The following is a 27,872-nucleotide window of genomic DNA, read 5'->3' as shown; positions in this document are numbered from 1 at the left end:
GGAAAGAATGAGAAGAGAATCAATGTCTGAACTGGTTGATATGAAGGATTCGTGACAAATGATCTGTCACCACCTCTCTGGCCAAGCCTTGTTTGACAGGGATGCCTAAAAACATTTGAGTCCATACTTGGGTACCACCTCTGGGCTCGAGGCTGAGTTGACTTGTGCAGGGCACAGCTCCAGGAAGATTTTGTGGCTATGCTCGGACTTCCAGCCCATTAGGAGAGGACACAAGAGGGGCAGCTAGCTCTGAGAGACCGTCTGTGTCAGCATGTTGCAAGGGCTGCACCGTGCAAATATACCGACTCATGTCTTGGAAACTGTCAAGCTGTCAACATAGTGTTCACAACCTAATTAGCCCACCTCTCTTCAGGCCATAATTAGCTCAGGTGCAATCATACCCTGGCATAGCTACGCTTCTTCCCATTCTAGAGATAGCTGAGGGATCTGTGCACAGCACCATGCTGCATAGCATAAACATCACCCAGGTCATTTTTTTAACTTGGAATTCAAGTGTTTGTTAATGACAGCACTCCAGTGGGCAGGGCATCTAGGAAAAGACTGGATCTTGGGCTATTGCAAGGAGGCTGGGGGACCTGGTTATTTCCCTTCAACCCTCTCCTCAGCTCTTGTTCCTAAGGGGAAATTAATTTGCCTGGTATATGCACAGCCCATTGCTGCTGTTCTCGTTCCTTTTGCCTTTACATCCTTATCAGGGCACTTGGTGGAGCACAGCATTGATCTCAGGAAGCACCTGATGCAAGCTGCCTTCTAATAGTCAATAATCATAAAGCGGAGCTTAAGGAAAACATGAAGAGTAGATGAGTGCGGTTGTTGTACTTACACAGTGGCTTAAGTTTTTTGTGTGTTATTGGATAATATAATGCAATTGCAAATAAGCGAGGTATCCTGGTGGCAGTGCCTGTAAAAACACAACGTAAGCATGGGGAAGAGACGAGAAGGAATCTCGCTGGGGAGGTGCTTCGTCAGTGGTAAACTAGGCAGCTCGAGGGTACAGCTCCGCTGGCAAGGGCATGCTCCTCGTCCCACCACCTCTTGCCTGCTGCCTTGCCTTCACCAACTCTGCGATTGCTTTCATGACAGGTGCACTCAGCAAGAGAGCCGACAGCGTGGCTATGCAACGATGCAATGCTGGATGTAGGCTGAGACAAGCCCTGCCAGGTGAGGGAAAGTCACCTTTCCAGGAAAGACAGGCAGCAGTGCCTGGGGAGATACTGATCCCACGCTTGCCAGCGCTCAGGGTGCTGGGAGGTAGCAAAGGGGAAGCAAGGACATGCAGGAAGAGGCCCCCATGTCTGGGGGCTGCTCATGGCCTGAGCCTGGTACAGATGGAGCAGAGAAGGCTTAAATCCAATGTCAGCAAAAGTAGATGGGGTAAGGCCTAACCTGAAAGCAAGAGTTGCTTTGCTACCCTCAGCAGGGTTTCTGATGGACGGGAGAGATGCCGCAGGTCCGTGTGGTGTGTGCTGGCTGAGGAAGGTAAGCATGTCTAAGAGCCATGCTGGGTTCCTAACCAGCCTTTGTCTAGCTCTAGTAGCTACAAGGCAAAGGAGCCCACGCTGACCTGAGAGGGCATCCCGTGTCCTGGGGAACACAGTGGGTATTGGGCTGTTGTCTTTAACCAGTTGACTCCTGGGCCGTGTTGATTTTCTGGATTATATCAGGTCTATGCTCAGCTCTGGCTTGCTTCCACTCCCGTGGAGGCTGGTGGTAAAGTTTAGCAAAGATCCGTTGGAATGGCATGGCTGGGAAATCTCAGCTTTTGGGGATCTGTGGTGGAAAAAGTAGATGTAACACCCTCCCTGCTAAACAAACTGTGTATTGTTCAACTCATTCTCAACGTTTCCTTGCTTTTTTTGCCTCCTTTGCTTCACTCGGGGCTTGCTTCTTCCTTTCAGTAGGCTGCCTGCTCCTTCGGCAAAATGAAGCTCTTTCCTAAATGAACTCACTCCTTCTTGGTTCCCTTTTGTTTTGACACTCAGGAGACTGCAGATTTATAGACCTTCCTGAGTCGTAAGTTCATTTTCTTTTATTATTTACCTTTCACTGCAGCCCATTCTGAGTGAGGTTTTATTCTGCCTCCGAGCAGGGCTGACCTGCCAAGAGGAGCTGATCCATAAATCTCTCCTTCCTTTTTCTTTCTTTCCAAAACAGAATTAGCTGAGTTTGCCTAGGAGGAAAACCGTTCTGCCATTGCCGGCAGTCAAACAGTGCAATTAATTAGTGCTTTCCCTTTTCTCTTCCCTCTAGTTTGTGTCTGCTGGGGTTGAAAGTAAGCCAGGGAGGAGGGGGACAAGGAAAAAGAAGGGGAAAAGATTTGTTTGAAGTATTTATTTTTAATTAAAACTTTTGCAAGATGATCTGGTATATTGGTGGTGTACCTACTGCATCCTATCTAGTGGTCCTAAGAAGTTTCATAGAAGCATCCCAGCAGATGAATAGAGGTGACTTCAGGCTGGTGTGATGAAAAGCCAGTGTTCCCAATTCTTGCTCACGTAGCTGGAGCCAGCGTGGTGAGGCCTGAGTCTTTGGTGCTTTACCTCTTGTGTTCACACCTAGGGTAAGAGGGAGTAGAAGGCTGACACGCTGCAGATTTACGCCTGGGATATCGGCTTGTTTTGGCTAGTAAAAATTGACATTCCTGACTGAAACCTTCTGGAGAAAATGGGATTAATTCTCTGTCCTTCTTCTTCGTGTTACTGCTGAAAAGCAAAACAAGTGAGAAAAAAATGTTTGCATACATTAGATCATGATACCCTTCTAGGACAAATATTTTACATGTAATTAGGAAACGGGAGTCCAGGGTTCTTTGAGACCTGTGTGGCTTGAGTAAGCCAATTCATTTCAAGGTGGTGTGGTCAGTGCATTGTGCAAGGGGCAGATCTGTTATTTACTGTACAGTGGCTGCCAGCATGGCCTGATTTAAATAGCAAAGAAGAATGTTTTCAGATCCTTAGAAAACACTCTGCAGATCCAATGTCCTTTTTATTTTTAGCTCTTGGTTAGTTTTAGCAACTGAGTGGCCAGATGTTAGCTTTGTGGAGATGGACAGAAATAAGAACTTTCATGCTGCTTGAAATTGAGACTATTCAAATGCTTAAAAAATAACTACAGGAAAACTTCTGTTGCTTAAGCACCGCTCCCTCAGTTGTGCATGGTATGAAGTATGGATTATACTAATACTTCCCAAGTATTTGAGAAGTACTCGGCAGCAAAGTGAGCCTGAGACTACCCTAGACTTTGGGGTCATTAAGACTGTTCTAATAGATAAAACTGGGACTTTTCTGTATAAAAACCACATAGTAAGAGACTGCTGTCCCTATGAAGAGCACTGAGATCTCCTGAGTCCTAAACCGCTGGTTGCTTCACCATTGGACTGTGCTGCCTCTTGGTTGTTTTAGATGGAAACACTAAAACACCTGAGGTATGTTGCTAGGGTAGCAAACTAATTCCTCATTTTCTGGCTTGTGTGGGCTGCTTTTTGGTTTTCAAGTGCAGAAGACCAGTGGGTCAAGATTGGAAAATGTGCTCAGACAACAACGCAGGACTGTATGCATTCAGCTGAAACTGTTCTGAAAGGCAGGTACAGAAAGGAAGAGTGCTTCATTTCCATTCCTTCCCATTTTGGGAGACAGAGCATGTCACAACAGTGCTGAGCAGACAAGAGCTGCTTGCCAGCATTTAATTTGTTGAAGATTAAGAAATTATTCCATTCTTACAATACCATGTCAGTCTAGAAATACCTTTGAACTCTGGGGGATGTGAAATTTAGATCTAGCCTCAGATTTCATAGTGTTTGGAAGCCAAGGCTTTATCAGAGTAAGAACTGTACGGATGGTTTAAGGGGAGTCATGTTAATAGTGTACTTAGAGACAATGGACTGGCTCAACTTCAGCTACCTTTGAACTTTGGGATAACTAGATCCAGAACAGGACACTGAACTTAGTTTTTTTTCTTTGTGATCTAGAAGCTAGTTAGTGCAATGTAGAGGCTAGCTATTTCTGGTGTACTCTGTCTGCAAGGAGAGTTAGCTGCTAAAGCATTGCCCCCTTTCTGGCCAGCAACTGTCCCCCCAGAAAATATCTGCAGCCTTGAACCCCATGTCTTTCTCTAAATGCTGTCCTTACTCTATGCCCTAACCATCCTGTGTCCTCATCAGGCTGAGGGCAGAAAGCTGAGAAGTCTTGTATATGGCTGGGCTGAACATCAGCAGATGCTTTCATTATTTACGATGGTTTCTAAAAGCACGGTTGCAACTGTTGGTGTCAAACCATAAGCAAAGGCTTCTCTTATGAGCACAAATGATAAACAAATATAAGACACTTGGTGTCAACAGCCTCACAAATCTGTTCACCACCTGGAGCTCGAAGCAACTCAGCAGTTGCAAACCACTACTTGCACCAAAGTAGAACAGCAGTTTCAGAAGTGCCATAAGTAAATAAGTGTCCTGACGTGGGCACCAAAAATAAGCATGTGCTGAGCTTTTCTGAGCATTTGGCCAGGTCACGGCTGCTGGATGCCGAACATTTTGGAAAACGTATCCCCTCATTCAGGTGCTCAGCACTTGAAAACATAGACCTGAACAACTCCAATGTCATCTGCTTCTCTAATAACCAACCGCTGTTTTACCCTGCAAAAATAGCCAAGTTCTCACTGCTGATCTTGGAAGGAGGAAAGCAGTTCTTTTATTCCTGATCCTACCTGATTATTAGGAAAAATAGCCTGAAGAGACTTTCCTCTGTTTGATGGAGGCAGATCTTAAGCTCTTGGACCACTGTAGCTAGCCTCCCCCACCTCCAAGCAGTCCCAGATGCTGCTACCATGCTATACGGGAAAGCAAATATCCCTGATTGCTCTGATATCAAATACCTTTTGCTGACCTCCCTTGAAGAGAGTTCCTGTACAAATGCTTTCGTCCAGAGGTTTCAGTCACTTGGAGCCTTGCAGGGGTTTCTGAGCTCTGGTGATTTATTACTCCGTAGTAATCTCATGGTTTATGGAGAGCCCTGCTGGAAATATACAGGGGTACAAGGGTAAAAGTATCAATTAACCAGTGATCTGGTGCCAGAAGCCGCCCATGTGCAAGGACAGGAATGGGGTTTCAGGCTATGAGATAAAGCTTGGAGAATGAACCTGCAGGGGAGCAGGAGCTCTGTGATGGGAAGGTTTGAACCAGGACCCCCTAACAGCAGGATAAGGGTATACAATAAGACTGGATCCACTCCTTTATGCTGGGTAAGCTAGGGCATCAGTTTTCAGTCTCCTTATTGAGAGCAGGTTGGAACTGGGATCCGTGAAGCCTCTTCTCTTAGAGCCTCCGTGAACGAGACCAGTAGTGCAGAAGGGCTAAGTCCCAGGACTGCTGCCAGATGAAAACCATCAACACACCTCATCGCTCACCCAGGATTATCTCTTATGGTGGAGGTGGCTTCGGGGTTCCTGCGTAGGACTCTCACAATGGAGGTGCCCTTCAGGAAGGGAAGAGGGGCTGATTCTTTTTGGCAAATTTGGCTGAAACAGAGGAAGTCGCCTGTTCCAGTGGTGGGTCGGCATTGCTTTTGCTCTCCCGCGATGGCAGAAACTAACTGTAGTGGGTACTGGTGAGGAGGGTGTAGACTATGGGAGCAGGATCTGGTTTACCTTCTGTGTGGCTGGTTGGTGTCAGCGGGTGCATAAATATCAGCGAGGGCAGAATTAGTAGTGTAAAGCAAAGGACAGCGAGCTCCATCCGAATTTATGGTCTTTGAACAGCCACTGAAGTTGTAAATCAAGGCAGAATTTCTGCCAGGTTACTTGGTGATGCTGTAGATCAGCACAGTCTTCAGCTGAAAAAAAATCTACAGAAAGAAAAGGTAGATGACACTTTATACAAGCTAAAGGTTGGCTTAGCAATTCTGATCTCATCTCTCAAGTACTTCCTTGGTGGTTTAAGTAGAATAATTTAAATTTAATGGAAATATTTTGATTTTTAGTGTTACGGAGATGTGGAGGAGAAAGCAGGGCTTAAGTCCCAGTCTGCCTAAACCCCAGTCTGTAGTCCCAGTCTTGCTTAAATCCCAGTCTGTTGGGATTTACGGTGTTTTGGCAATAGTTTTCCAAGCTTGCTTTGTAAGTGGCTGGATTTTGCACAGCTTGCAGCAGCTGTGGAGAGAAGTGACAATCAACAAGCTGTGCGATACTTTGATGTACCCTGTGCACTGCAGCTTACCTGGGACCTGATTTATGCGATCACAACCCTTCACTCCGGGGAGGAGGGTAAGGAATACAGGTCATCAGCAGGCCAGGCTGGCAACTCCTTTCTTCCACTGTGACGAGTTACTCACCGAAATAGACTCACTGAGGTCTACAGATCGTTATTTTCATTAGTGGTGATTCATATTAAGAGTTTCACAATCAGGCCTGCTGGTGTAATATGTTCCTTTCCACAGTACCATTTATCTAAAGATCTCAGAATACTTTATGTACATTAAAATTTAATCCATGTTTTACCACCAGTGAAGTAGGTAAGGAGGATTGTTTCCATTTTGCAAATGAGGTAAACTGAGGTACGGAGCAAGAAAGTGACTTGCCCAAGACTGTGCAGTTTGGTTGCAAAGTTGTATAGAGTGCCATCTCGCAATGACTGTACATTTCCCATACGTGGCTCTATTTCCCTGCCCGAATTTTAAAGGAACATTTGATTTCCTGGGGCTAAGGCTGAGCAGAAATCTGTCTATAGCTGTAAATCCAGAAGGTCTGATGTGAATCAGGACTTCCTCTAGTGTTTGGGAACATTTAGATTTGTCATCCCAGACTGGCCCTGACCTGAAAGGGTAGGAGCGGAACTGTTGGTTTGGTTTTTAGGGCTGGTATCTACTGGTTGATAGAAGATGTAGAGTTAAGAGTCAGTGAAGAGCTCTGCTTCCGATCTACTCATCCTCATCTGCCTGTATAGTCAATGGGGTCAGTATAGACAGTGGAGGATAAAAGTGTGATTCATCTGACTCTTTCAGTTACCTACTAGAGGATGAGATGAATTGTGACTTGAACTCCATTGTCTGTCGCCTGTAAAGGGAGATCAGGTAACTATCTCAAGTGAACCCTGGCCTCGTGTCCACAGAGAAGCAGAGTTGCATGAATGGGGACAGATTTCATCGTTTGTTGAGTTTAATCTCTTGTGGCAATTAGACAGATGACTTCAATGGTGTGTGTTGTAATAGCTCCTAAAAAAAAAAAGAAAAAAAAAAAAAGAAGGCATTGGAAACGCAGGCCCTCCTTTCCCTGTGCTAGGGAAATGCACATCAAGACTCCCAGCCCAAGGAAAGCTAAACACATGCAATTTGGGAGAAGGAACAGGTCCAGAGAGGGGAATTGACTGCTTGTGGTCATTTAACAAGTGAATGGCAGAGCCAGGAAAGGTATTCCTCGCCCCCTACTCTCTCCAATGCTCCTATTAGTTAACCTTATTGCCACTGAACTGGCCTTTATCCACCTCTGCTTCCTTCCCTGCCAGGGTCCCCTTCTCTGCGGGCATATCCTCTCATCTCCGTCATCACCAGGCAGCCCTCTGTGGTCCCTCACCTCGTCCCGGCTGCCACCAGCTCCCGCGTGCTGCCAGCCCAGACCTCCTTGGGGACCACGAGCTCAGAGACACCTGCCAGCGAGACCCACGCCAGCAGTGAGTCGGAGGCAGAGCAGCCCACGCCTCGGTTAAAAAAGCCACGCCGGAGTAGGACCATCTTCACGGAGCTCCAGCTGATGGGCTTGGAGAAGAAATTCCAGAAGCAGAAGTATCTCTCTACCCCTGACAGGTAGGTCGGTCTCTTGGACTAGGAAAAGGAATGAGCAAAAGGGCTGCTCTAGCCCTGCTCAGCTGTTCCCATGGCTGTAGTGTGCTGCCTTTTAGCTCCACAGGGATGCCTCTGCCATTGGGCAGATGACCAGATTGAATTTGTCCTGGGATCAAAGGTGACACAAATAGATTATATCAATGGAAATGTCACATGGTGATATATGTGCTTGCTAGCAGACATCCAAGCTCAGAGATAGGCAAGGTACAGAGCAGAAGGCTCTCTGTTGTGGCAGCTGAGAGGTTGGCTGTAACTTCAGCTGTCTGCTGAACTAGCTTTCATCTGGCAAACTTGGGTAGCGATTCGATGAGAAGGTGGTGGCCTGTCCATCAGCTTGGAAAACAGAGCCTGGGTTGCATAGCATTGAAGGCTGCCTTGCCCTTGTGAAGGCACAGGCAAGTACCTCATCTTTGTGAAGGAAAAAGCAAGTTCTTAGGGACTACTTGGTACCAAATGGACAAACCAAACTAAGGAGAGGCTTTAGCTTTTTTAAAGGCTTTGAATCATACTCTGCAAATTTAAATTGCAGGAAAAAGACCTGTCCAATTCCTACGAAGTTTGTAAACGTAGAGAGGGTTTGAAAAGTACACCAGACCTTGAACGCCACAGATGGCAGTTTCCCAATATTTAAATTGGTTTTGAAGATCAGCATTCTCTGCTCGTACTGCCTGTCACCAAAGCCAAGGATTGCAGCTAGACCAAATTTCATGGGCACGGCCAGCCTGTCTCATACAGTTTCAGAGTTCCTAATGCGCCTGTACTGACTCCTCACAGCTTCACATAACCAGATGGTGGACACCGTTGATGAAGCACTCAAGGCTGTTAATTAATTTTATCGTATGTCTGTTCCTTGGCTTTGTACATGTTTGAGGCTGATGAGCAATTCCTGTCCGTGTACCACTTCCCCTCTGTTTGTTTCCTCGGGTTTCTAGGCAATGCTGGTTACGCTAATGTGTGTGGCAAGAGATGGTAACTGGTTGAAGGTATTCAAAGTGTGATAAAACATGTGCACTAAGGCAAGAAGAGTTAGTCAAGCAGTGTTTCTCTCTGTCAACTCATGGCTGGAAACGTGATGGTGAAGCAGTGGATTGTGATCTGCATTCATTCCTGCAGCTTTTGGCCTGGGCACAAGACTGTACGGCTGGGAGGGCAACTGAAGCACCTGGTTTATTAGTAGTAAGGGAGTGCAGTACGACAGGATAATGCCTCTGCTAGATTCTGCTTTTCAAATAACAGTAATGGTATCTTTAAGTCAATGGGCTATCTCACAGATGTTATGTAGTGGCATAGGCAGCAGGCAAATCAAGCTGGTAGGTCTAGAGTGAATCCGAAGTGGGGAAAAGCATGAATCCATGAGTGTGAGTTTGAGCACAGAGAGCTGGTGTGGGGTATGTAGGTGTTTGTAAATATGTGAGTGAGTCTGATTGCCCTAGGAACCCAGCTGAAACAAAAGTTTTATTATGAAAAACTTGGCCTTGACAAATGTGTTTCCCCATCCAAAGGCAGGGAAATATTTGCCAAAAAGTTCACACAATCCAGAACACCTTGGAATGTGACTCTGAGTTTGAGCTGTCCCACCTGCAGGACTTGCGTGACTCTGTGGGGCACTTGCCTGGCATTGTTGAGGATTTCCAACTCCGTCTGTTGTGCAACTCCATTACAAAACTGCCAGATGTGTGGTGCTATCACCTGTGGGAAAGGGTAAAGAGTTACTCTGAGCTGCATTTGCTTCATATCCTGGGTTTTAATATAGAAATAATGAATGGTTTCAGATGAACTTGCATAGGTTGGAGATTTGTGGAGGATGAATCAGGATTATGGGCTGTCTGCCACATATACCCTTAAGCTAAACACGCAAATAGTATATTCATTTATAAGCCTAAATTGCCTATAATAGCAGAAAGCATAAGAAATTAATAAATTTAGATGTACTACTACTCTGTGAGAAATGAGATAGTATTATTACCCCCATTATGTAAGTAGTGAAGAAGAAATATGATCCAAAGAGCAGCACTTTCAAAGGCAGACTGATGCTGGGTGTCTTGGTTCTTACGTGTTTGCTTCAGACACCATAGACCTGTTTTTCGGGGATGCGGTGTGCCAGTAGCTTCCTGCTTCACATACAAACGTGGAGCGTCAGCAGTCGGAGTACAGCAGGCTTGTGTTTCAAAGAGGGCAGGCAAACTTCTGCAACTTCTAGGCTTGCTCCTCTGTCCAGCGGTCACAGAGGAGGAAAGAGAACAGATGGCTCACCAACTCCTAAATATTCTTGCTTCTTCTGTAAGAACATCTATCTTCACATCCCAAATTCACAGTATTTACCACTTTTATCTGACCTTTTCTCGAAACAACAGATTAGAGAGACACATAGCCATCTTTTCTGGTGGTCCCACTGTTGGATGCTCTTACAGTGTTGGATTGGCTGCACCTGGCATCTGAGCTCTTCTTGGCCTCTGTAAACTCCTTTCAATGTCTGTTTTGTCTCCCAGGCTTGACTTAGCCCAGTCGTTGGGGCTGACTCAGCTCCAGGTGAAGACGTGGTACCAGAACCGTAGGATGAAGTGGAAGAAAATGGTAGGTGGTTTGTTACCATTTCTCCATGGTCCTTAAAAACTGATTTCAGAAGAACAGATTTGGAAGCTGAGCATAGTGTCAGTGACCTGTGTCTATTTATACCAAATTTTGTTTTATTCTTGATCACTTTTCTTAAGAGACGTACTCCTTTTTTTTTAAATGTTCATACTGCAGCATATGTGGTGGGCTAGAGGGGACCATAGGCAGTAGGAAGCATACAAAGCAAAAGGATGAAAGAAATGATAACCTAACAGAGGGAAGAACCAAAATCTCTCCTCTGCATTTTTGGCATTCCTGTGATCTTAATGCTTTTGGGACTGGTTATGTGTATAGACAAAAAAGATTGTGCTGCTCCGTGGAGACCAATGCAGTTTTGAGAGCTAGTATCATTAATACTTGCTTTTCAGATCTTCCTTTCACCTCGTTCACTTATTCTCAGCTTCATGGCCTTTTTCCAATTAAAATGCTTTTAGAAAGGTCAACTGTCCGATAAATCCTGGTGGGAGCCATGATGCTGTGACATTCTGCAGTGGAGATGTTTGTGTATTCCGATCTGGGAGAGGAGACGCAGTTCTAGACTGTATCTTTGAATGTATATGATAGCTGCAGAAGTTACTGCCACTTAAGACAAATTTGGGATTAGCTTGGATACAGATCTTTGGTTGGAAGTGTCTTGTTGCTGCAGTGATGGTGTGAAGGGAGAGGGAATTAAACATAAGAACAGACCTGTCTTGCTGACTCCCACCCTTTACTCAGATGAGAGGGGTCTCATGCATTTTAATACAGGTGTTACAAAAAAAAAAAAAAAAAAAAAGCTATTTCAGAAAGCGAAAAGGCTGGAGGAAGGGCAGTCAGAGGAAATCCTGGCTGAGGTTTATGACTGTTCTTACTTGGGCTTTGAATAAAGCACGTGCTCAGGAAAGGAACTGAATTCTGCATAAAATCTTATCTGTAGTGTTGAGGACTGTGTACCTAGGTTGCTTTTGGGCCTCCTGTAGGAACTGACTTAGAGACCTCCAGAGTTCTGGGTGTCCTTGCTGGTAATGTTTGCATTTCATTTTATTTACATGAGAAAATGGGTGAACTCACTCCATGAATGCAGGACATTTCTATGAGGCTGAAATGGTGACCAAGTCATGGATTAACTTTGAGGTCAAAGCCAAGTTTCATCCTTCTCTAAAGGATGTCTCCCAGCAGCGGAGTTCAGATTGATCCTGACGGTTCATGTCTTTGCTCCAGGTGCTGAAGGGTGGACAGGAAGCTCCAACGAAGCCCAAAGGCCGTCCAAAGAAAAACTCCATTCCCACCTCAGAGGAAATCGAAGCAGAAGAGAAAATGAACAGCCAGGCGCAGAGTCAGGAGCTGGAGGGATCTCAAGCCCCCGAGGAGCCTAAACTGACAGAGGAGAAGCCAGAAGTCTCTTTGGAGACAGAGAAGTCTCCAGAACATATACCAGAGCCCTCCTCAGAGGAGACTACACCATTAAGTTAGAAGGGAAAGAAAGGAGGGGAAAAGAAAAGCAAAAAAAAGATAAAAGAGAAAAACCAAAACCAAATATATATATGTATATATATATATTTAAATATGTATGTAATTGTGTGTGTGTACATATATATATAAATATATATATATATATGTAGACCTTGTGTATAAGTCTAAAGATTGGTCACTTTGTGCCTTTGGGAATCAGCCATCACGGGCCACGGTGGAACAAAGACATCCCACGTGAGTGGTGACAACCCATCCCTCCGGCGGTGTGCGTAAGCCTTCCCACAGATAGTGACGGAGGGCTGAACGTGTTTCCAGAGAAAACCACGTCCAGAAACCTGAGACAGCTCCTGGCAAGTAACGGAGAAGTCCAGGGCTCCTTTCACGCTGCGGAAGGCAAATATGTAGTGATATGACTGTGTTGGAGGGTTCAGTGTGTTCGCTTGACTTTATCCTTGCCTTTTAAAGTAGTGCAAAAGGATGGAGGACTTGGTCTGGTCTCAGATCAGGGACAGCTAAGAAATGGGGAGCTCTGACAGCACCATTTCATCGTGTAACCAGCACTTATTTCTGTTAGGGATGGGCCCAACTTAAACAATTTTAGGAAGGAGTTCAGACCCATAGGTTTGCTTTGGCCCAGTGTAAAGATCAAAGCTTCCGAAGCGAGATTCATACCCGGGTCAGCGTTCAGATTTCATCTCTCTTGGTTGTTTGGGTGCCGTGTCTGTGAATTTGCAGTGATCCAGGATAAAACTTCGAATGAGATGAGAGTTTGGATTTGAGTCTGTTCCAAAAGCTTTGGGATGCTTGGATCTGGGATTTTTGCTTTGGGCCCACTTCTAATTTTTTAGGGTTTTTTAAAGAACATTTAAATGTTTTCAGGGTTTTGGGAGAATGATGGATTTAAGAAGTTGCTGCAGAAAGTTCACGTTTGTTTAAGATGTGTGCCAAGAATAGATGTGCATCATGTTTCATAAAGTCTTGTTAAGGGTGCATTTTGCCCAAAGGCTGCAAGAGATGTATTAAGATAACCTTTATTTTTTAATTAAAAATTAAATATATAAATAAAACAGTTGTTGTTGTTTCTCTTTCAGAATGCTAGACAGAGACTTTTCTGGGCTAGGTTTTTCTATTCTAACAAATCCCGGAGAAAGCGGGAGTCATCAGACTTTCCGTAACACTACTGTGCAGCAAGCACTGTGCAAACTTCCTTGTAGCACCTTGCTAAGGTAGGTGAGGGGTGTTGTTAAATGCCACCTTGTCACTGGGTCCTGATGAACGTGTCAGAATGAAAGCGCCGGTGTTACAGCTATTTTCCGTCACCTCCCCTCCCGCAGTTACATCTGGACGGCTAATAAATGGGTCTTTGTGACCCTGTGAAGATGATTTCTTCATATCCCTTTTTTTGGGGCGGTGGTGACGATTCACACACATAGATTTCAAGTGACTTATCCAAGGAGTGTTGAGTGGGGAGAAAGAAATTTATTTTATTTTTTTTTCCCCCCCTGGTTTCTTGCTCACTGCTGTTTGGAAGGCTTTAATACCACCTCCTCATTAGCTCTGCAATGGCACGTGCATCTGCATCAGGTAATACTTACATGGTGAAACTCCAGCCGACTTCAGCGAAGCCAGGGTGGGACATTGCTCCACTCAATATGTCTTTAATACATAGTAATCAGCTTTGAAAAGGCATCTGCAGGTTTAAGTGCATCTACAGGTTTGCACCTAAACCTAAAACAAATTCACCAGAGTTGGGCAATGCTCGTTTGCAAGAAACTTTGAAAATCCCAGGCATTTGATGCCATTTAGCTGGTTTTTATGGCACCGAGAGATGGAAATGGGATAAAAGATTTCCCTCTTGCCTGTTGTGTTGAAAGCGCGGGCTGTGAGCTACAAAGTCTTTCTTCTGCCATTAAAATGCATCAAAATTTCTTTGTCTCTGAACCATTGTTCTCTCCCCTGAGCCCTGACATACTCATGACAGGCACAGTGAGAGGCAAGGGTGGTGGGGCAGGATTTTGGCGCTTGGCCGGAGTTATGATACAGTATGTTGTTGCACATTCTTTATCTGTGGATGTCTTCTTTTTTTTGTTGTTCTTTTTCTTTCCAGAACTGTGCTTTAGTTCAACCATATCTATCAGACTTGAAATGGCATTTAATTTAAAAAAGGCCTATGGCCTGTTTATACAGGAATTAAATTAGAGGTCTATGAAATCTATAATCGTCCTCTATTGTTCTTGGATAGTAGCAACAGCACTGTTATCTCAAAATAAAATGTTTCCACAAGTCTTAAATGCAGTAGTACTCGGTGAGGGTGAAGAGAGCAATTTACTGGAAATAATTTGTCTAATGAGTTTCACCATCAGATTGCAAAAAAGTCTGCAAGAGTCTCAACTAGGTTTATTTGGAAGCCTGAATAGTTCATTAAATCAAATTTTCTGTGCAGATCATTCCAGCAACATAAAAAGCTGACCGTCGGGGAAGGCATCAAAGATATTTTAACTTCTCTGAGTTCAAAGTGGAAATACCTTCTAGTGAATTTTTCAAAAAAATTTCAGAGGTGTATTTTAAACATAGCTTTTGGAAATTTCACTGTATAGCCTTGCTTTTAACCAACGTGTGTGCCATAAAATGGATAATGCGTGTGGGTTTTGTGGGGGATTTTTTTGCATTTGGCACCCAGTGGATTTGTCTAATTTGAGGAATTTTCATAGATTTACATGGCGGGGGAGAAAGGAAAAGTAGAAACAGGAAAAAAAAAATTACTTTCTTGCTCTGAAATAGGAAGCGGTGTGTGGTGGTTCTGGGCTATCCAATGAAACGGATAATGAATGCATGAAAATACAAAATTTCAAAAAATTTTAAAGATACATTTCTAAATCACAAGCAAAGCAAATTTGGCCATTTTCCAGCAAAGAGTAAAATAAATTTTACAAAATGACATTTCCCACTTCCCAAATGAAAATAATTGTTTCTGATTCAACCCCACTTTACAGTGGGAACAGTTCCAGTGATTTTTTTTTTTTTTTTAATCCCATTCTAATCACTTATGAGTCAATCTGGGTAAAAATGCAATACTCTAGCTGTCTGGGCTAGTTTTTAATGAGTCCATAAGACACTGAAGATGTTTTTGTTCTTCTTTTGGATGAGTAGCAATCTTAGCATCGTATTTTTCAATGCGATTGTTTAAGTGCAAAATTAGCTCTTGAAATGTTCTCTGATACTTGCACACAGTGAATTACTTTCACTGACTTTCCTGATAAATCTCTTGAATATTCATGGAAAGCACATTCAGAATGCGTGTGTTTGGATGGAAAGAAAACAGCAGGGGAGAAAGGGTAAAAGCATTGAATTATTTCTTGGCTAAATCTTTTGATACTTGTTGTCTGTTCTGTGTTACATCTGCAGCTGGAGAAAAACATGTACAGATTCTAGTAGAATTGAACGTACTGATCCCAGCCTTTGGTAGGCAAGTGCTCCTTTTCCTCTTGTTTTAAGGTTTTCTTCTGTTGGGTTTATTTTTGGTCTTGTCACTGAAATGCAAAGAATTGAGCAACTCTTTCCCTTTGCTTTGGGCTGAGCTGAGATAGGCTTCAGGGCTGGGCTGGAGAAAGCCTGGCTGTTTGAGTTTAGCCTTTAAAGGGGGCTGTGGTGATGCCCAGCTCTTGTGGCTGCGAGTTGTATTTGCTTCGTGCTCCTGAGACCCAAAAAGAACATTGCAAGTCTCATTTTAGGCACCCTTGTTCAGAAGCGTAGCCGAAGTGTACTGCAACCTGGAGTCAATATTGAGGAAGCCTGCACAAACAGGCTTCATCTTCGCCCAATAGTGTGACAGCAAAGGGCTTTCCAAGTGCCTTTGCACTGGTCCTGAAGATAGTTTTATTTCTTTAAAAGGCTATCGACTGTTCTGTATCCCAGGCACCGAGATCTCCTGTCCTAGGACTGCTTGTCACTTATCGGAGGAGTTTGATCAGAGACGTGTGCCCTTGGGGTTGAACATTGCTGATGTTCAGGGGTGTTCGGCTTCCAGTTCTAACAGCAAGAAACAAGCCCCGATGTCGAAATCCAAACTCCCCTACAGGGATGGAAAGTGCTTATATCCGGAGTTCTGGCTGGGACCCACCTTTTATTGTACCCACTGTTTAGATAATTTTGCAAAGCACTGAGCTCATCCTGCAAGATGGTAAGTTCCCCCAGGTCGCAGCGAGGATGAATGGGCTTTCGTCCTGGGTTTTTTTGTTGTTTTTTTTTGTTTTTTTTTTAAAAGTATTCATTTAACTCCAGGCCAGTACAAAGAAATTTGGTGTTTGGGTGGGTTTTCAGTTCCCCCTTCTCTCCATTGCCTTTCTTCAGAAGCAAAATGGAAAAGGGCAGTAAGAAAGGAATGGGTGAAAAAAAGAGGGGAGAAAGAGGAGGTGGAAGAAAAAGCAAAGGTGAAAATCTTCATGGTATCCAACTACACAAAAAATAAAAACTAGGGAGAAAAATAATAATGTTGAAAAGTCAACTTTGGTAAGTTTTGACAGATAAAGCTCTGGTTCTGTAAAGAGAGATTTTTCTGGGGTTTAGCTGTATATGCAAGGATGGTGAATGACAGATTTTTCATAAGTTGCCTCATACGTTACATAAGTTAAAATGTAGCTGAGTAAAGAACAGTTGGATTAGACTTAGGCTACAGCACAGAATTTGGGCCCAAATCTGTGTCTTGACGAAGGCAGAGGTTTGGTGAAGCCTAAATCCTATGGAATCTTAGATGTTGGGCATGAACATCTTGCAAGAACCTCGCGCCTCTTTCTTCCCAAGGTCTGGTACTGCCAGGTAGGATTTATCAGGTTTTACTGTAAATTGAAGACGAGGTGGTTTGGGGCCATAAATCTTTGCACCACAGTAGCTTTCCTTTTTTTACAAGAGTGGCACATTGCAAACATAGTAGTTGCAATTCAGATCTCTTAAATTAGTGATATTTGGTTAAAATAACAACCAAAAAACCCCCCAAGCCCCCCACCCCCCAGCTTGTTGCTTGTCTTGTGCTCTAGGAATCCGTAACTAGATACTAGCTTTTAGACTTTGAAGTCCTGGAGTTAAAGTTAATGAGGGCGATTTTTCAATGCAGGGATTTGAATCCTAAAATCTAAATATATTTTTCCCTAGCAGAAATAGACTAATTTTTTTTTTTTTTTTGTCCTCATAACCAGGTACCCTGTGATTTCTAGGCTTTCCCCCCAATTCTAGTTCCTTCCCATGCTGTTAATCTCTGTGAACGTACTGTCGCAATGCAATGGAATAATTACGCCTTAGCATGGCAGTAACTGCTAGGAAGGAAGCCTCTTATCGCTGCTGGGATCCGTAGGTGCCAAAAGGGAGAGGTGTACTGCTAGGCGGTTGCCAATGGAGAGAGTTAACCCCTCTAGGCTGTTCTGACATGTAAGTTAACTGCTGGAAACACTGAAGCTCTTGTTTTGTCAAACAATTGAGAGTAATAGAGAGAGTTACTCACCGCGAGAGGTTCCTGAAATCATCCTCGTCTTGGACAGCCTACCTTCCTGCATGCAACTGGGAGGAGGGCTTTTTTTCCCCCAGAGATTAGCGAGAAACAAATTTATCAAAAAGAACTTTCGTAAGCCAAAATTTCCTGGGGAAGAAGGCTGCTGAGCATGCCAGAGCACTAACAAAAGCAGAGGAAGCAATGGTTACCCCTTGGGCAAATGCTTCTCATATTTGCATAAAACCAAAGGAACCAAACCCTTGTTGATAAAACAATAGTAAAATATTTCAGGCCTTTTACGCTTCCCATGCGAGGGCCATTAATGTCTTTCCCAAACAGTAGCTAGCATCGTTGTCAGGTGGCGAATGTTAAAAGTTCCTGGACGCTTAAGACTTCACTGTTCTCACCACAGCCAAAGCCCAGCTTTTATTTAAGCTAAAGCAAAACCTTTCTTAGTGATATCAGAGCCGTGATACCCAGTTCTGATGCTGTGCAGATCCTTACAGACCTCCGATGAGCTAGGGCGCGTTTGGCTAGGGTAGACCTATGTACAAGAGATCCCGCACCCCTGCAAGGTGTCAGAGAGGCTCTTGCAGCGAGTAAATTAAGTTAAAACAAGTCTGAGAGCTGCTTTAAGTCAGGCAGGTCCTGGTATTTTTGCAAGAAGCAAACCACTGGGAGAAAGTTTTCGGCAGCATCCTTCCCCGCCACAGCTAGGCGGCTTGGGTGGCTGTTCAGCAGTGTCACCTCGTAACCGTGATACTATAGTAGTACTCTTTGCAAAAGTGGTGGGGGAAAAAAAAGAGGTGTAAACCGTCATGAAAACAGCAGGGCTTCTTCCTTGAGACTGCTGGATACAAACCCTGTAGATTTTTTGTGGCTCTCGAGTACTTTTTAGCAAGCTAACATTCGGGGAGGGAGGGAAGATTATTTTTAAAGCTAGATCACACAGCTGCTCTCTGCGGAGCTTTCCTGGTGCCTCTGGAGGATACAGACTCTCCTAGACATCTCGTAGCTAAACGAGAAACCAACAAGCTGGAAGCGGTGGATTAAAAGTGATAAATACACAAACAGGTCACAGGCTGAGGGTTTCTTGCTCACAGCTGTTCTGCTGGGAGACGATGGCACCAGCTCGAAGGGAGAAACTTTTTCCTCCATCATCCATCCCTGTCCCTAGCATATACGTGCACGTACAAGCCTCGGTGCTCTGGGCATCCAAGGTCCTGCCAGGAGAGATGGGAATTTCCCTCTTCTTACTGGAAGCTCGGATTGCCCGTAATTCCGGCTCCTCTTGCAAACCTTGCTGCGTCTGCCCCTTCGCAGTCAGCTCTGCTCCCGCAGGAGGTCCCTGGGGCTTCGGCAGCTGGGGGGTTGCACCTTCTGGGATTCCCGGGGGTAGGAGCTGTGATCCACCCATGCCGCCAGCTCTTGAGCAGCAGACGCCCAAGTCTGCTCCCAAACCACATCAGAACGGCTTTCTCCATCCAGAACAATTGCTCCCTTTATTCTGCGGCTGTGCTCATCCCTGGATTGATGCGGGATGATCGGAGGAGCATGGCTTCAGTCTGAGAGGACTGATCCCTTGCGAACAAGGGATGGACGGCACCAGCTCTCTGCAAACCTCAAAGAGAGCAAATAGCTGCAGTCCAGGCCACCTAAGTAGGGATTGCTGGCTTTCCGTGCTGGGATTTGCACATAGGAGCTTCTTCACGATGAAAATTAAGTGCAGCTAATCCATAACGTCATCTGCTTCTCCACATGGAGATATTTCTATTATTTGGGTGGGGAGCATGACTCAGAGAAATTATTTCCTCTCTTGTCCGTGCTTCTCATTACTGGAAATACAATGGTATTTTTTTCCCCTGTGTTTCATTTTGTGTTATTTAGGATAATGATGCTGAGGAGGTGTCTGATAATGGGATTAGAAGCCCAGACTGGGAGTTACCTGCCTTATTCTCTGTGTGCCTGAGTGAATATTTACCCCTGAGGTAATAATTAGATCCATTTGTGCAGTGAAAAGTCACCCATCGTGAGCAGTAAGATGAAGACGTCGAAGTGCAGAGAATGGCTTGACGTTTGTTCTAAGCTCTTGCCAGGAGAGACGGGATAACTCATTCGTGAAGCGTCAGCCAGACGTTTCCCCGCTAAATCTGAGGTTCGTTATTCCCCTTCCCGAGGACCTGCCTCTCTCCTCGTGCCGTGTTGCCACCCGGGGGTAAGCGAAAGCCCCCGAACTTGGTCCTCCCCTTCGTAAAAGCTGTTTGAAAGCTGTGGAGCAGCCGCTGTGAACCCCTTCCCGAGGAATGCTCTGCTCCCTGGCTCCCAGCCCCGGTCTGGATTAGGCCAAATGTGTTGACCTTTTGGACACAGTACGGAGCCCATCTGTTCAAGCAGTAATTTGCGGAGAGCCCAAGGTAGCAGAGAGTGGGATTCTAGCCTGATTTACTCAGCGCCGCGTGCAGTTTGTGTGGGACGCGGGCCCGGGAGCAACGGCCAAGATCAGTCTTCAAAGTCTGAATTTGAGACACCCGAGAGAGATCCTGATTTTCAAGCAGCAGATAATCCTGCCTCTGAAGATCGAGCTCTTTTGAGGGTGTCACGCACGGTCTCCCGCAGCGGTGGGTCTCCTAAGTCGAGTTACTTACTGCAAATCCAGCAACTGGATTGCAAAGGCAGGATGCTCTTTTTTTCTTTCAGAAAAGGAAAGCTTTCTACGTTGCGGCTCTTTTCTAATAGCTCTGTTTAAAGATCTGCTGTCAGCAAAGAAACTAAGCTCTAGGTTTTGGAGGATAAATCTGGAGCAGGTAAACAGGGGAGTGTTGCCAAATCAGTGATGTTCCCCAAGTGCTTCCAAGAGCCGTGGTGTCCTCTTTGGAGGATCCTGGTTTTATCAGTTTCATTTCCTGCTTGTTCTTCCTAACAGCTTAGTTTGATTAAACTCGGTGTAGTTACAATAACAACAGACCAGGAAATGGATGCTTGTGAAACGTAACAACACAAATATTCCCCTTTCCCCCGTGCAACAAGATTCTCCGCTGTTAGTGCTGGGGGGTGCTTTCTCTAGATGGGATCCTGTACGATGGCAGGAGACAAAAATCGGGATTAGCAGGGTCTGTTTGGATTACGAAGACCAGGTTGTTGCAATTGCATGTGTTTGTTCATACTTTCCCTTTCATAAATATTTCCGTCTCCGTTTAAAAACAAATGGAGGGGGTTTGTACATTTCTACTCCTATTGGAAAGCTGTTCCAGAGGCTAACTCCTGTGGTTCTCCTTCATTAAATTTTCTATCTACACTTACGTATGTCCCATTTCACTGTATTTTATTTTTTGTCCTGGCATTGTCCACTAGCACAAACAGTTCTTCTCCCTCTCTGCTGCTTCTCTCCCTGGGTATTTATAGCTAGGGATCATATCTCGGTGCAGCCTTCATCCTGCTAGGCTCTTGGAGGCTTCTCTCATGAGATAAACTCCTTCCCCCGATCACTCTGGTATCCTTTTGCTGCTCCTGTTCCAGGCTGAATTTATCTTTCTTGAATATAGGTGATGAAAACTATACACGCTGCTACACAGAAGGTCTCACAGCGGTGCTATCTCCAACACAAGTACCTTATCTGGCTCATTTTGGAGTTACAATTGCATTTTTTTTAGTATGGGCCACCTGATTTTGGTATCCAGAAACCTTGTTAGGTCATTCCCTGATTACCACGCTTGTGGCTTGCTCATCCCGTGTCTTGTTCCTCTGCTCCAGTCCTCCATCTCCTGCTTTTCCTGCAGGTTGTACAATCCTTTTCGGTAATGGCAATCTGACTCAGCTTTTTGTCATCAGCAAACTTTGATGGCTCAACTCTGCTTTTTCTGCCCAGGGTTTTAATTAAAGACTTATATAAAATTAGTCTCAGTCTGAATCCTGAACAACTCTGTTAATAAACTTTCTTGAGCCCACTTGTCTCCCTCTGGACACGTTTTCCTTTGATCTCTTGCCGTCTCTGTACCCTCTTATACAAAACCCCACTTTTGTCAGTGAAGTTATTAATTCCCTATACAGAATTACACTGTCCATACAAATTACTGGTGTACTGCATTTCCTTTGTCTAGAAAATCCATTACCTTATTGAAGAGAGAGATTAGGCATAGCAAACTTCTTTCCACATTATCCCATTTCCCTGTATCTCCTCTATATTTAGGATTGGGGTTTTTTTCCCAAGCTATTAAAGTCAGCGTTCAGTCTGTTTGCTTAATTCAAGTTTTCTTTCCAGTTCTTAAATACATGTGACATTTCTTCAGTGCCACCTTTGACTAGGCTGAGTTATTAAAAATTTTGCTCTTGGAGTTTGTGGTTCTGTGATAAGCATCTTGTTTGCGACACAAGAGCTCTATGTTCTCTGAGATTTGTTTCTTACTGGATTGTCGTAGTTCCAGCTTTTCTGCCCTTACTTCCCCCCCGGTCTGACTCCTGCTTTCAGCAATTTGAGTATTTGCATTCGTTTTTCCTTACGGAACCAGGGTTGCCATTTCATAAATGCAAATTTTGCTTTCCACGAGAGTGGGGATGCCCTTTTGCTAATTCAGGAGGTCGCAGTGGAAGCGGTTACCTGCACAGAGACACGGAGAGATGGATCTGCGCTGTCCGCAGCAGATTTATCTGACTAAATACAGAGTTCCCAGATATCAGCCAAGCCTGTTTTCTTCTGAGAATTCAAAGGTCAGCCAAACAGGGGTGGGAAATGGGAGCAATCCTCCACAATACCATTTCAAACAGTTTTAATGACAATATCCTTTCATACCTGCCAGTGATTTTTTTTTTTTTTTTTTTTTTTTAGCTCTTTGGCATTGTTAATCTCTTTTTTTCCTCATCCTCTCTGTTTATTTTTGTTTCAGATTTATTAGGTGCACAGTTAAGTGCCATTTAGCTTTGCAGAACTGTCATCGCCAGCACTTTATGAATGGGATCATTCACTGACAAACTATTTAAACACTAAAAGGGGGGAAAATTTACTGCTACAGGTCAATGAAGAAGCCAAGATCAACTGAAACTCAGCTGCATTTCTCCTTGAATATAGGAATGTGACGAAGGCGCTCAGACTTTTCTTTAACGTATCCTCATCCTTAATTTATCCTCACACGTCAAACTGAATGTCACTCTGTTTTGCAGTGGTATTTTACCTAAAATAATGCCTTTCTTTCTGACAGCTTGCAAGAGCCGGGAGATCTAAAAATGTGGCTCAACAGGCAGTCACACACCTGCTAATTAAGGCTATGAATAAGCTGTGACCAGTCATGCAGCCACTGACAACCAGTTCCAGGCAGGGAAATTTTTAGGAAAAAAGTGAGGAAAGTTTTGTGGATCAAATGCAATCCGGGTTACGGGAGCCTGGGAGCAGTTCTGACCCCTTTCCCTTGATAACCTAGAAAAAAATCTTACCGCCTTTTAATATTTCTCCCCCGTACCTGGCAGAAGGGCAGTGTGGTGCGTCCTTTCTTCTACCGACAGATTCACAGAGTCACAGACTTTTCAGGACAGCTGTCAGAGCTGGAATTTTCCCTTGGTCACTTCTTCCACCCATGTAGCATGGTGGCAACTTCTATGGGTCAGCGCATAGATCAGTAAGGTTATCAGAAGTGGTTTTCTCTGCTCTCCTTCAGCTGAAACATCTCATAAGCAAGGGAAGTGCTGTAGGAAACTGGGCTTGCTTTATTTTAAATGTTCTTCTTGAAAGGGAGTTGTCTCCCTTTTTTTAAGTAGTATGATGTATATAGCCTTCAAAAGACAGATCAAGGTTATCCGTTTGCTCACGTTATTTCATATGTTTAATCAAGTCTTCCACGTCCTAATCTTTCCTAGTTGTCTTTAATTCCTTGGGAATGTGTAAATACATATTTTTATATATGTGTGTGTGACTATGGATTTGAAGAAGGACTGGACGAGCTCCAGGAAGGCAGCCGGTGGGGACTGCCGGGTGTTGAGTGAGGGAGCTAGGTGGCCTCAGGTTTCCCATCTCTCATGTCTCGGATGCTCTGACCCCGTGAATTCCACTGTGTTTTTCCCAAGTGAAAGTTTTCTCTTCACCTGATCCTGGGATATTGCCAGGCTTACAGCTCATTATACATGGGGGATCAAGTTGTATTGTAAAGTTGACAAAAATGACAATTTTATATATTTTTCTCCAGCAATTCCACATTGCTGTGCAAGACTTCTTGACTAATCCACTCAGATTTAGAGTTAATCCTTGTGCACTCGGTATATTTGCGTGTAGGTATTTGAGAGATTTAAATGGACACCGCTAACCCCTATGGGGTCTCATTTCTTAACATACCTTAGAAACTTAATCTGATGGAGGAAGATGAGACACAAAGGCTTCTTTTCTGTAGCAATTGGCTTTAATTTTACTCTTCTTACAGGGTGAAATCAAGAAAACAAGAACTCCATGGCCATGATTTTAAATGCTTTAGCAACATTAGTTGATGCAAAACTTCTAAGTTAGGTGAAGAGCCCATTTTACAGATACGGAAGCTAAAGGCACAAAGAGGTGAAGCACAGTTCTCAAAATAACAACGACGAGAGTGGCGAGACTGCAAGACCCAGGGATCCTGTCTGATAGCAATAAGAGCACGGACGTGAGTTCAGCTGCTCATAAGAAATGTATTTTAATTCCTTTGAAAGGCTTTGGCTTGTGAACCAGGGTGTGAGTCTTGCCAGAGTTTCTCGTAAATTCCTCCAAATTCCTGTGCTTTTGGTGCATGGGGAAATATTGTAACAGACTTTCTGGCAGTATTTTATCACCTGTGATTCTAGCCCAAGTCAGCAGGTGCAGAAGGGTGTGAGCGGCAGGGATGGGACCAAGCTGTAGCATGCAGGTCTGGAGTATGAAAAACCCACAGTCGTGGTGGAGCTTGCTGTTGGGGGTGAATTTGTGAAGGCACCCAAAGCTGGCAGTCAGTAAACTCAGTGTGCAAATCACAGAAAAATGCTCCTGTGGGGCTGTTCATCAGCTTTAGAGAGGTTCAGGTTGAAGCCACCAGCCCTTAATCTCTGAAATTGGATCTTCGCGCCCGTCTCCAGTGAAGCCACAATCAGCTTTACTGTCTAGTTTAGGGTCCAAGCCACTTCAGGTACCTCGGGTCCCATTGCCGTTTTGCTGTAATGGAACTCCCATATCCAGGCTGCCATATTCATTCATGTTCTTAAGCCAAATGAGCTAATACCAGTGAATTTTACTGGGATTGAATAGAAATGCTGTCCTGATTTCTCGGTGGAAGTTGCTGTGATTTCCACTCTTTTGCTGGCTCCTGCTCCAACGTTCTCCTCCAGTTTTTGTTGGTAGTTGGATCCCTTTATCAAATTTTTGTTGCCGTTATGGTATGCAAAAAATGAGCCCTTTCAGGACTGACAATTAAGAGGTGAGCAAATAAACCTTATACTACCTTTATTTTTTTAAATTATGGCAGACATTGTTATTCTCATTTTGAGAATCTGTCGGGCACCGCTACACAACGGTGGCTTGTAACACTCCTCCCTTTGGGTGGGCTTCATCTCACCTGACTTTGACCATCCAGAAGTTTACTGTTTAGTCTGAGCTGACCATCTTCTTCCATCTATGGCCAGTGCAGAGGAAGAGACAATTTATCCTGTCTCCTGCAAAGGTGAATCGCTCTTAGTTGGTTTCCTTAGTTTAGATTGCTGCCGGCTAAATAACATCTGAAGCCACCGGACCTTGATTTGCCTGGAAATTAATGATCCCCTGGTACCTTTAGCAAAAGCAGATGTCTTTGAGTTTGACTACTTTGTTCTTAGCTGAACAGTACCTGCAACAGAGAGTGGAACTGGAGAACACTGAGTAATTTAGAAAAATAGGTGTCCAAAGAGTAGAGCCAGATTTGTCAGCGCTGGGTGCCAAGGGCGCAGAGGGAAACACAAGGAACAGTGGCAGACAGATGCAGAGCAATCTTTCTTCTGCAATGGCCCTTTTCCTAACCTCTAACAGCTGGCTTAACCCCGGTACATGACATCGTATATGCCTTCCAAATGCTTCTTACTTCTGGCTATAATGACCCTAGGTATTATTATCCACATCAATTACACTTTGGCTCTTGGGTTTCGGAAGCATCGTGTGGCAGTGAGTCCTGCTGCCTCATTAAGCTCTCAAGCACGCCCTTCCTTCTCGCTTCTGGGCCGATCCGCTTCTTGCTCGTCAAGGATGGGTGGGTGGACGTGCCCTGGGCAACCCTTCATGTGCCTTTAGGTTCACGGACCTGCCTTCCCTCCCTCACCTGGCATTGTGCCCTTGTGGTGTCTGTAGGTGAGAGCAGGATCGGGCCCATCATCTCTCTAATTGCTGGTGATTATAATTAATAAAGTTCTATTATTATCCAGCTTTTTTTTTTTTTTTCCAGGAGCTATGGGTACTTTGGCGTAATAACAGATGTCGCATTAAAAATAGGTGATCTTGCTAAACAGGCTGTGAACAGTTATGTTCTGTTCAGCCTTTGTTTTTTAACTTGGGGAAAGAGCAGAGAAATAGCTGCGGTTGCTTAATGGAGTAATAATAACTTGCTGTTACGGTTATTCCATTTGGCAAACGTGGAAATATTCCCCCATGCTCAGGCACAATGTTTTTGAATGGAGACGGCATTAACGTGGCTGAGGCTGTACGAAACCTTCTATTCATAGGGCTCGGCTTCTTGCTGTGCCAAGTCCCTTTCCTTGCACGCTAGTTATATTGTCAATGAGTTCATTAGCTCTTGGTCTAGAGTCAGAAGCAAAAGAGCTGTAATTGCAGCTTCTGGAAAAGAATATCTTTTGGGGAAGGGTTTTTTTTTTTTAATTAGCATTATCCTTTCTTTTTTTTTTTTTTTGCATTAAAAAATGATACAGAAGTTGAAATGACATGCATCTCATTTTTAAATCTACTGGATTTTCCCTAATGGACAGAATGGATGATGGAGGCGGCAGGAGAGACATTTTAACAGCGAGGCTAATTGATCGCGGAGCAGTGTGCCTAGGTTATGGCGGATTTTCCATTACTGGAAATATTGATATCCAGAGTAAATTTCTCTTCTTAAGAAACTTCCTCTAGTTAAAATTAATTCTGCGCCTGTGTTAGAAGGGAGGTGAAAAGGGGGTCCCCCCTCACTGCGTTGTGTTACCTCTCAGCCCGGCGCTGTTGGGATCGCTGCGGCTCTTTAGGGCTGACTGAACCCCCGGGAGCTGAGGGATGGATGGATGCTCTCCGCTTTGTCCGGGGGTCGGTACCAAGCCTCTGGCTGCACGCAGCGGAGAGGAGCGGGGGGGGCACGGCGATTGCTCTTTCATGCAGAAGTGCTCGCTTGGCAGCGCCTGGAATTGCTGCAATGCAGTTAGGCTTAATCCTGCCTTGGCATCGCGCGTTTACCCGGCGTGCCTCGCCTGGCAAGCCCGCTTTATAAATAGAGGGAGCAGAATGCAAAAATTACCGGGGGGGGGGGAGCATTCAGGGCCCATGATGTGGTGTCATCGTACGCGAATGTGCAGTGGATGAGGAATGGATGACACGGAGCTGCAGGCTCTGCCTTGCCAGAAGCCCAGCACCGGGCTTTCTCCTCTCAGCTTTAGCCTCCTGTCCCGGTCAGCAGGCATCTCCAAACGGGTTTTGGGAAAGCACATGAATGACAGGAGGAAAAGAGGGGAGGGACAGACATCTGTAGGTAGGGTAGGCTGGAACGATGGAAAATACGGAGAAGAAGGCATCTGTTATTGCATAAGGTTTTCATAGCTCACCCAGTCTACTTCTATAGGTGTTTCCTGAAAAAGAGAAGTTAATTTATCACTTCTTGCAACACCCAGTTTCCAGCATCCCCAGCTTCCAAGGCCTGGAGTTTGCAACTGAAATACCAAAGGTTTTTTGAAGTTTCTTCATACAAATGTGAATGTTGTACCCAAGTGTAAGTCTCTTCCTTCCAATGCAAAGGCCTCTCTGCGTGATGGATTGCAGGGATGCTGCACCCCAGGCACTGCCATCCTGCGCTCCCCTGTATGCAGTGTTGTCCATGCAATGCGTCCTCTCTGCTGGCTGAGCATGAAAAATGAAACCATAATACAGTATAAAAGCCTTCAAGAACTTAGATAAATAGCTGATGAGGGATTTCTTTCTGGTTTTTTGTTGTTTTCTGTTGTTTTTTTTAAAGAAGATGGTAGTATGTGTTCTGATGAGGCAGGAGAAGAGAACAGCCCCTCATTCTTTTCACCTGTTGCAGTAGCTTGAAATTTTTGCTTGGCTAAAATTACTGGGTTCAAGTGCAGCATAGTGCAATGCTATACAGAAACCTAGAGACACAGTTGAGTCATATTTTCGGCTGACATAAATCAGTGGAGAGCCATTTATACCCTCTGAGCATCTGGCTGGGGATTAGGTACTTCATCTTCTCTCCTCCCTGCCAGAGGCTCATCCCGTGAACAAGGAATACTTTTGACCCAAAGAAGTTAGAAAGAAAGGTCAG

The 27,872-nt window shown here is 44.6% G+C and overlaps 1 protein-coding gene across 1 annotated transcript in view; it reads left to right on the top strand.

Annotated features, from left to right (window-relative positions):
- Positions 1-12,982, top strand: part of BARX2 (BARX homeobox 2) — a 36,733-nt gene extending 23,751 nt beyond the window's left edge. Inside the window, exons 2-4 of the mRNA XM_030021351.2 lie at positions 7,514-7,811; positions 10,340-10,424; positions 11,664-12,982. Of these exons, the coding sequence (XP_029877211.1) occupies positions 7,514-7,811; positions 10,340-10,424; positions 11,664-11,915 (635 nt within the window). The 3' untranslated portion in view covers positions 11,916-12,982. The remainder of the gene's footprint in view (positions 1-7,513; positions 7,812-10,339; positions 10,425-11,663) is intronic.
- Positions 12,983-27,872: the final 14,890 nt, after the last annotated feature.

The sequence above is a fragment of the Aquila chrysaetos genome, chromosome 8, assembly GCF_900496995.4.
Source record: "Aquila chrysaetos chrysaetos chromosome 8, bAquChr1.4, whole genome shotgun sequence".
NCBI classification, from domain to species: domain Eukaryota; kingdom Metazoa; phylum Chordata; class Aves; order Accipitriformes; family Accipitridae; genus Aquila; species Aquila chrysaetos.
Note: the sequence above shows the minus strand (reverse complement) of the source record. Positions and strands in the feature narration are given on the sequence as shown.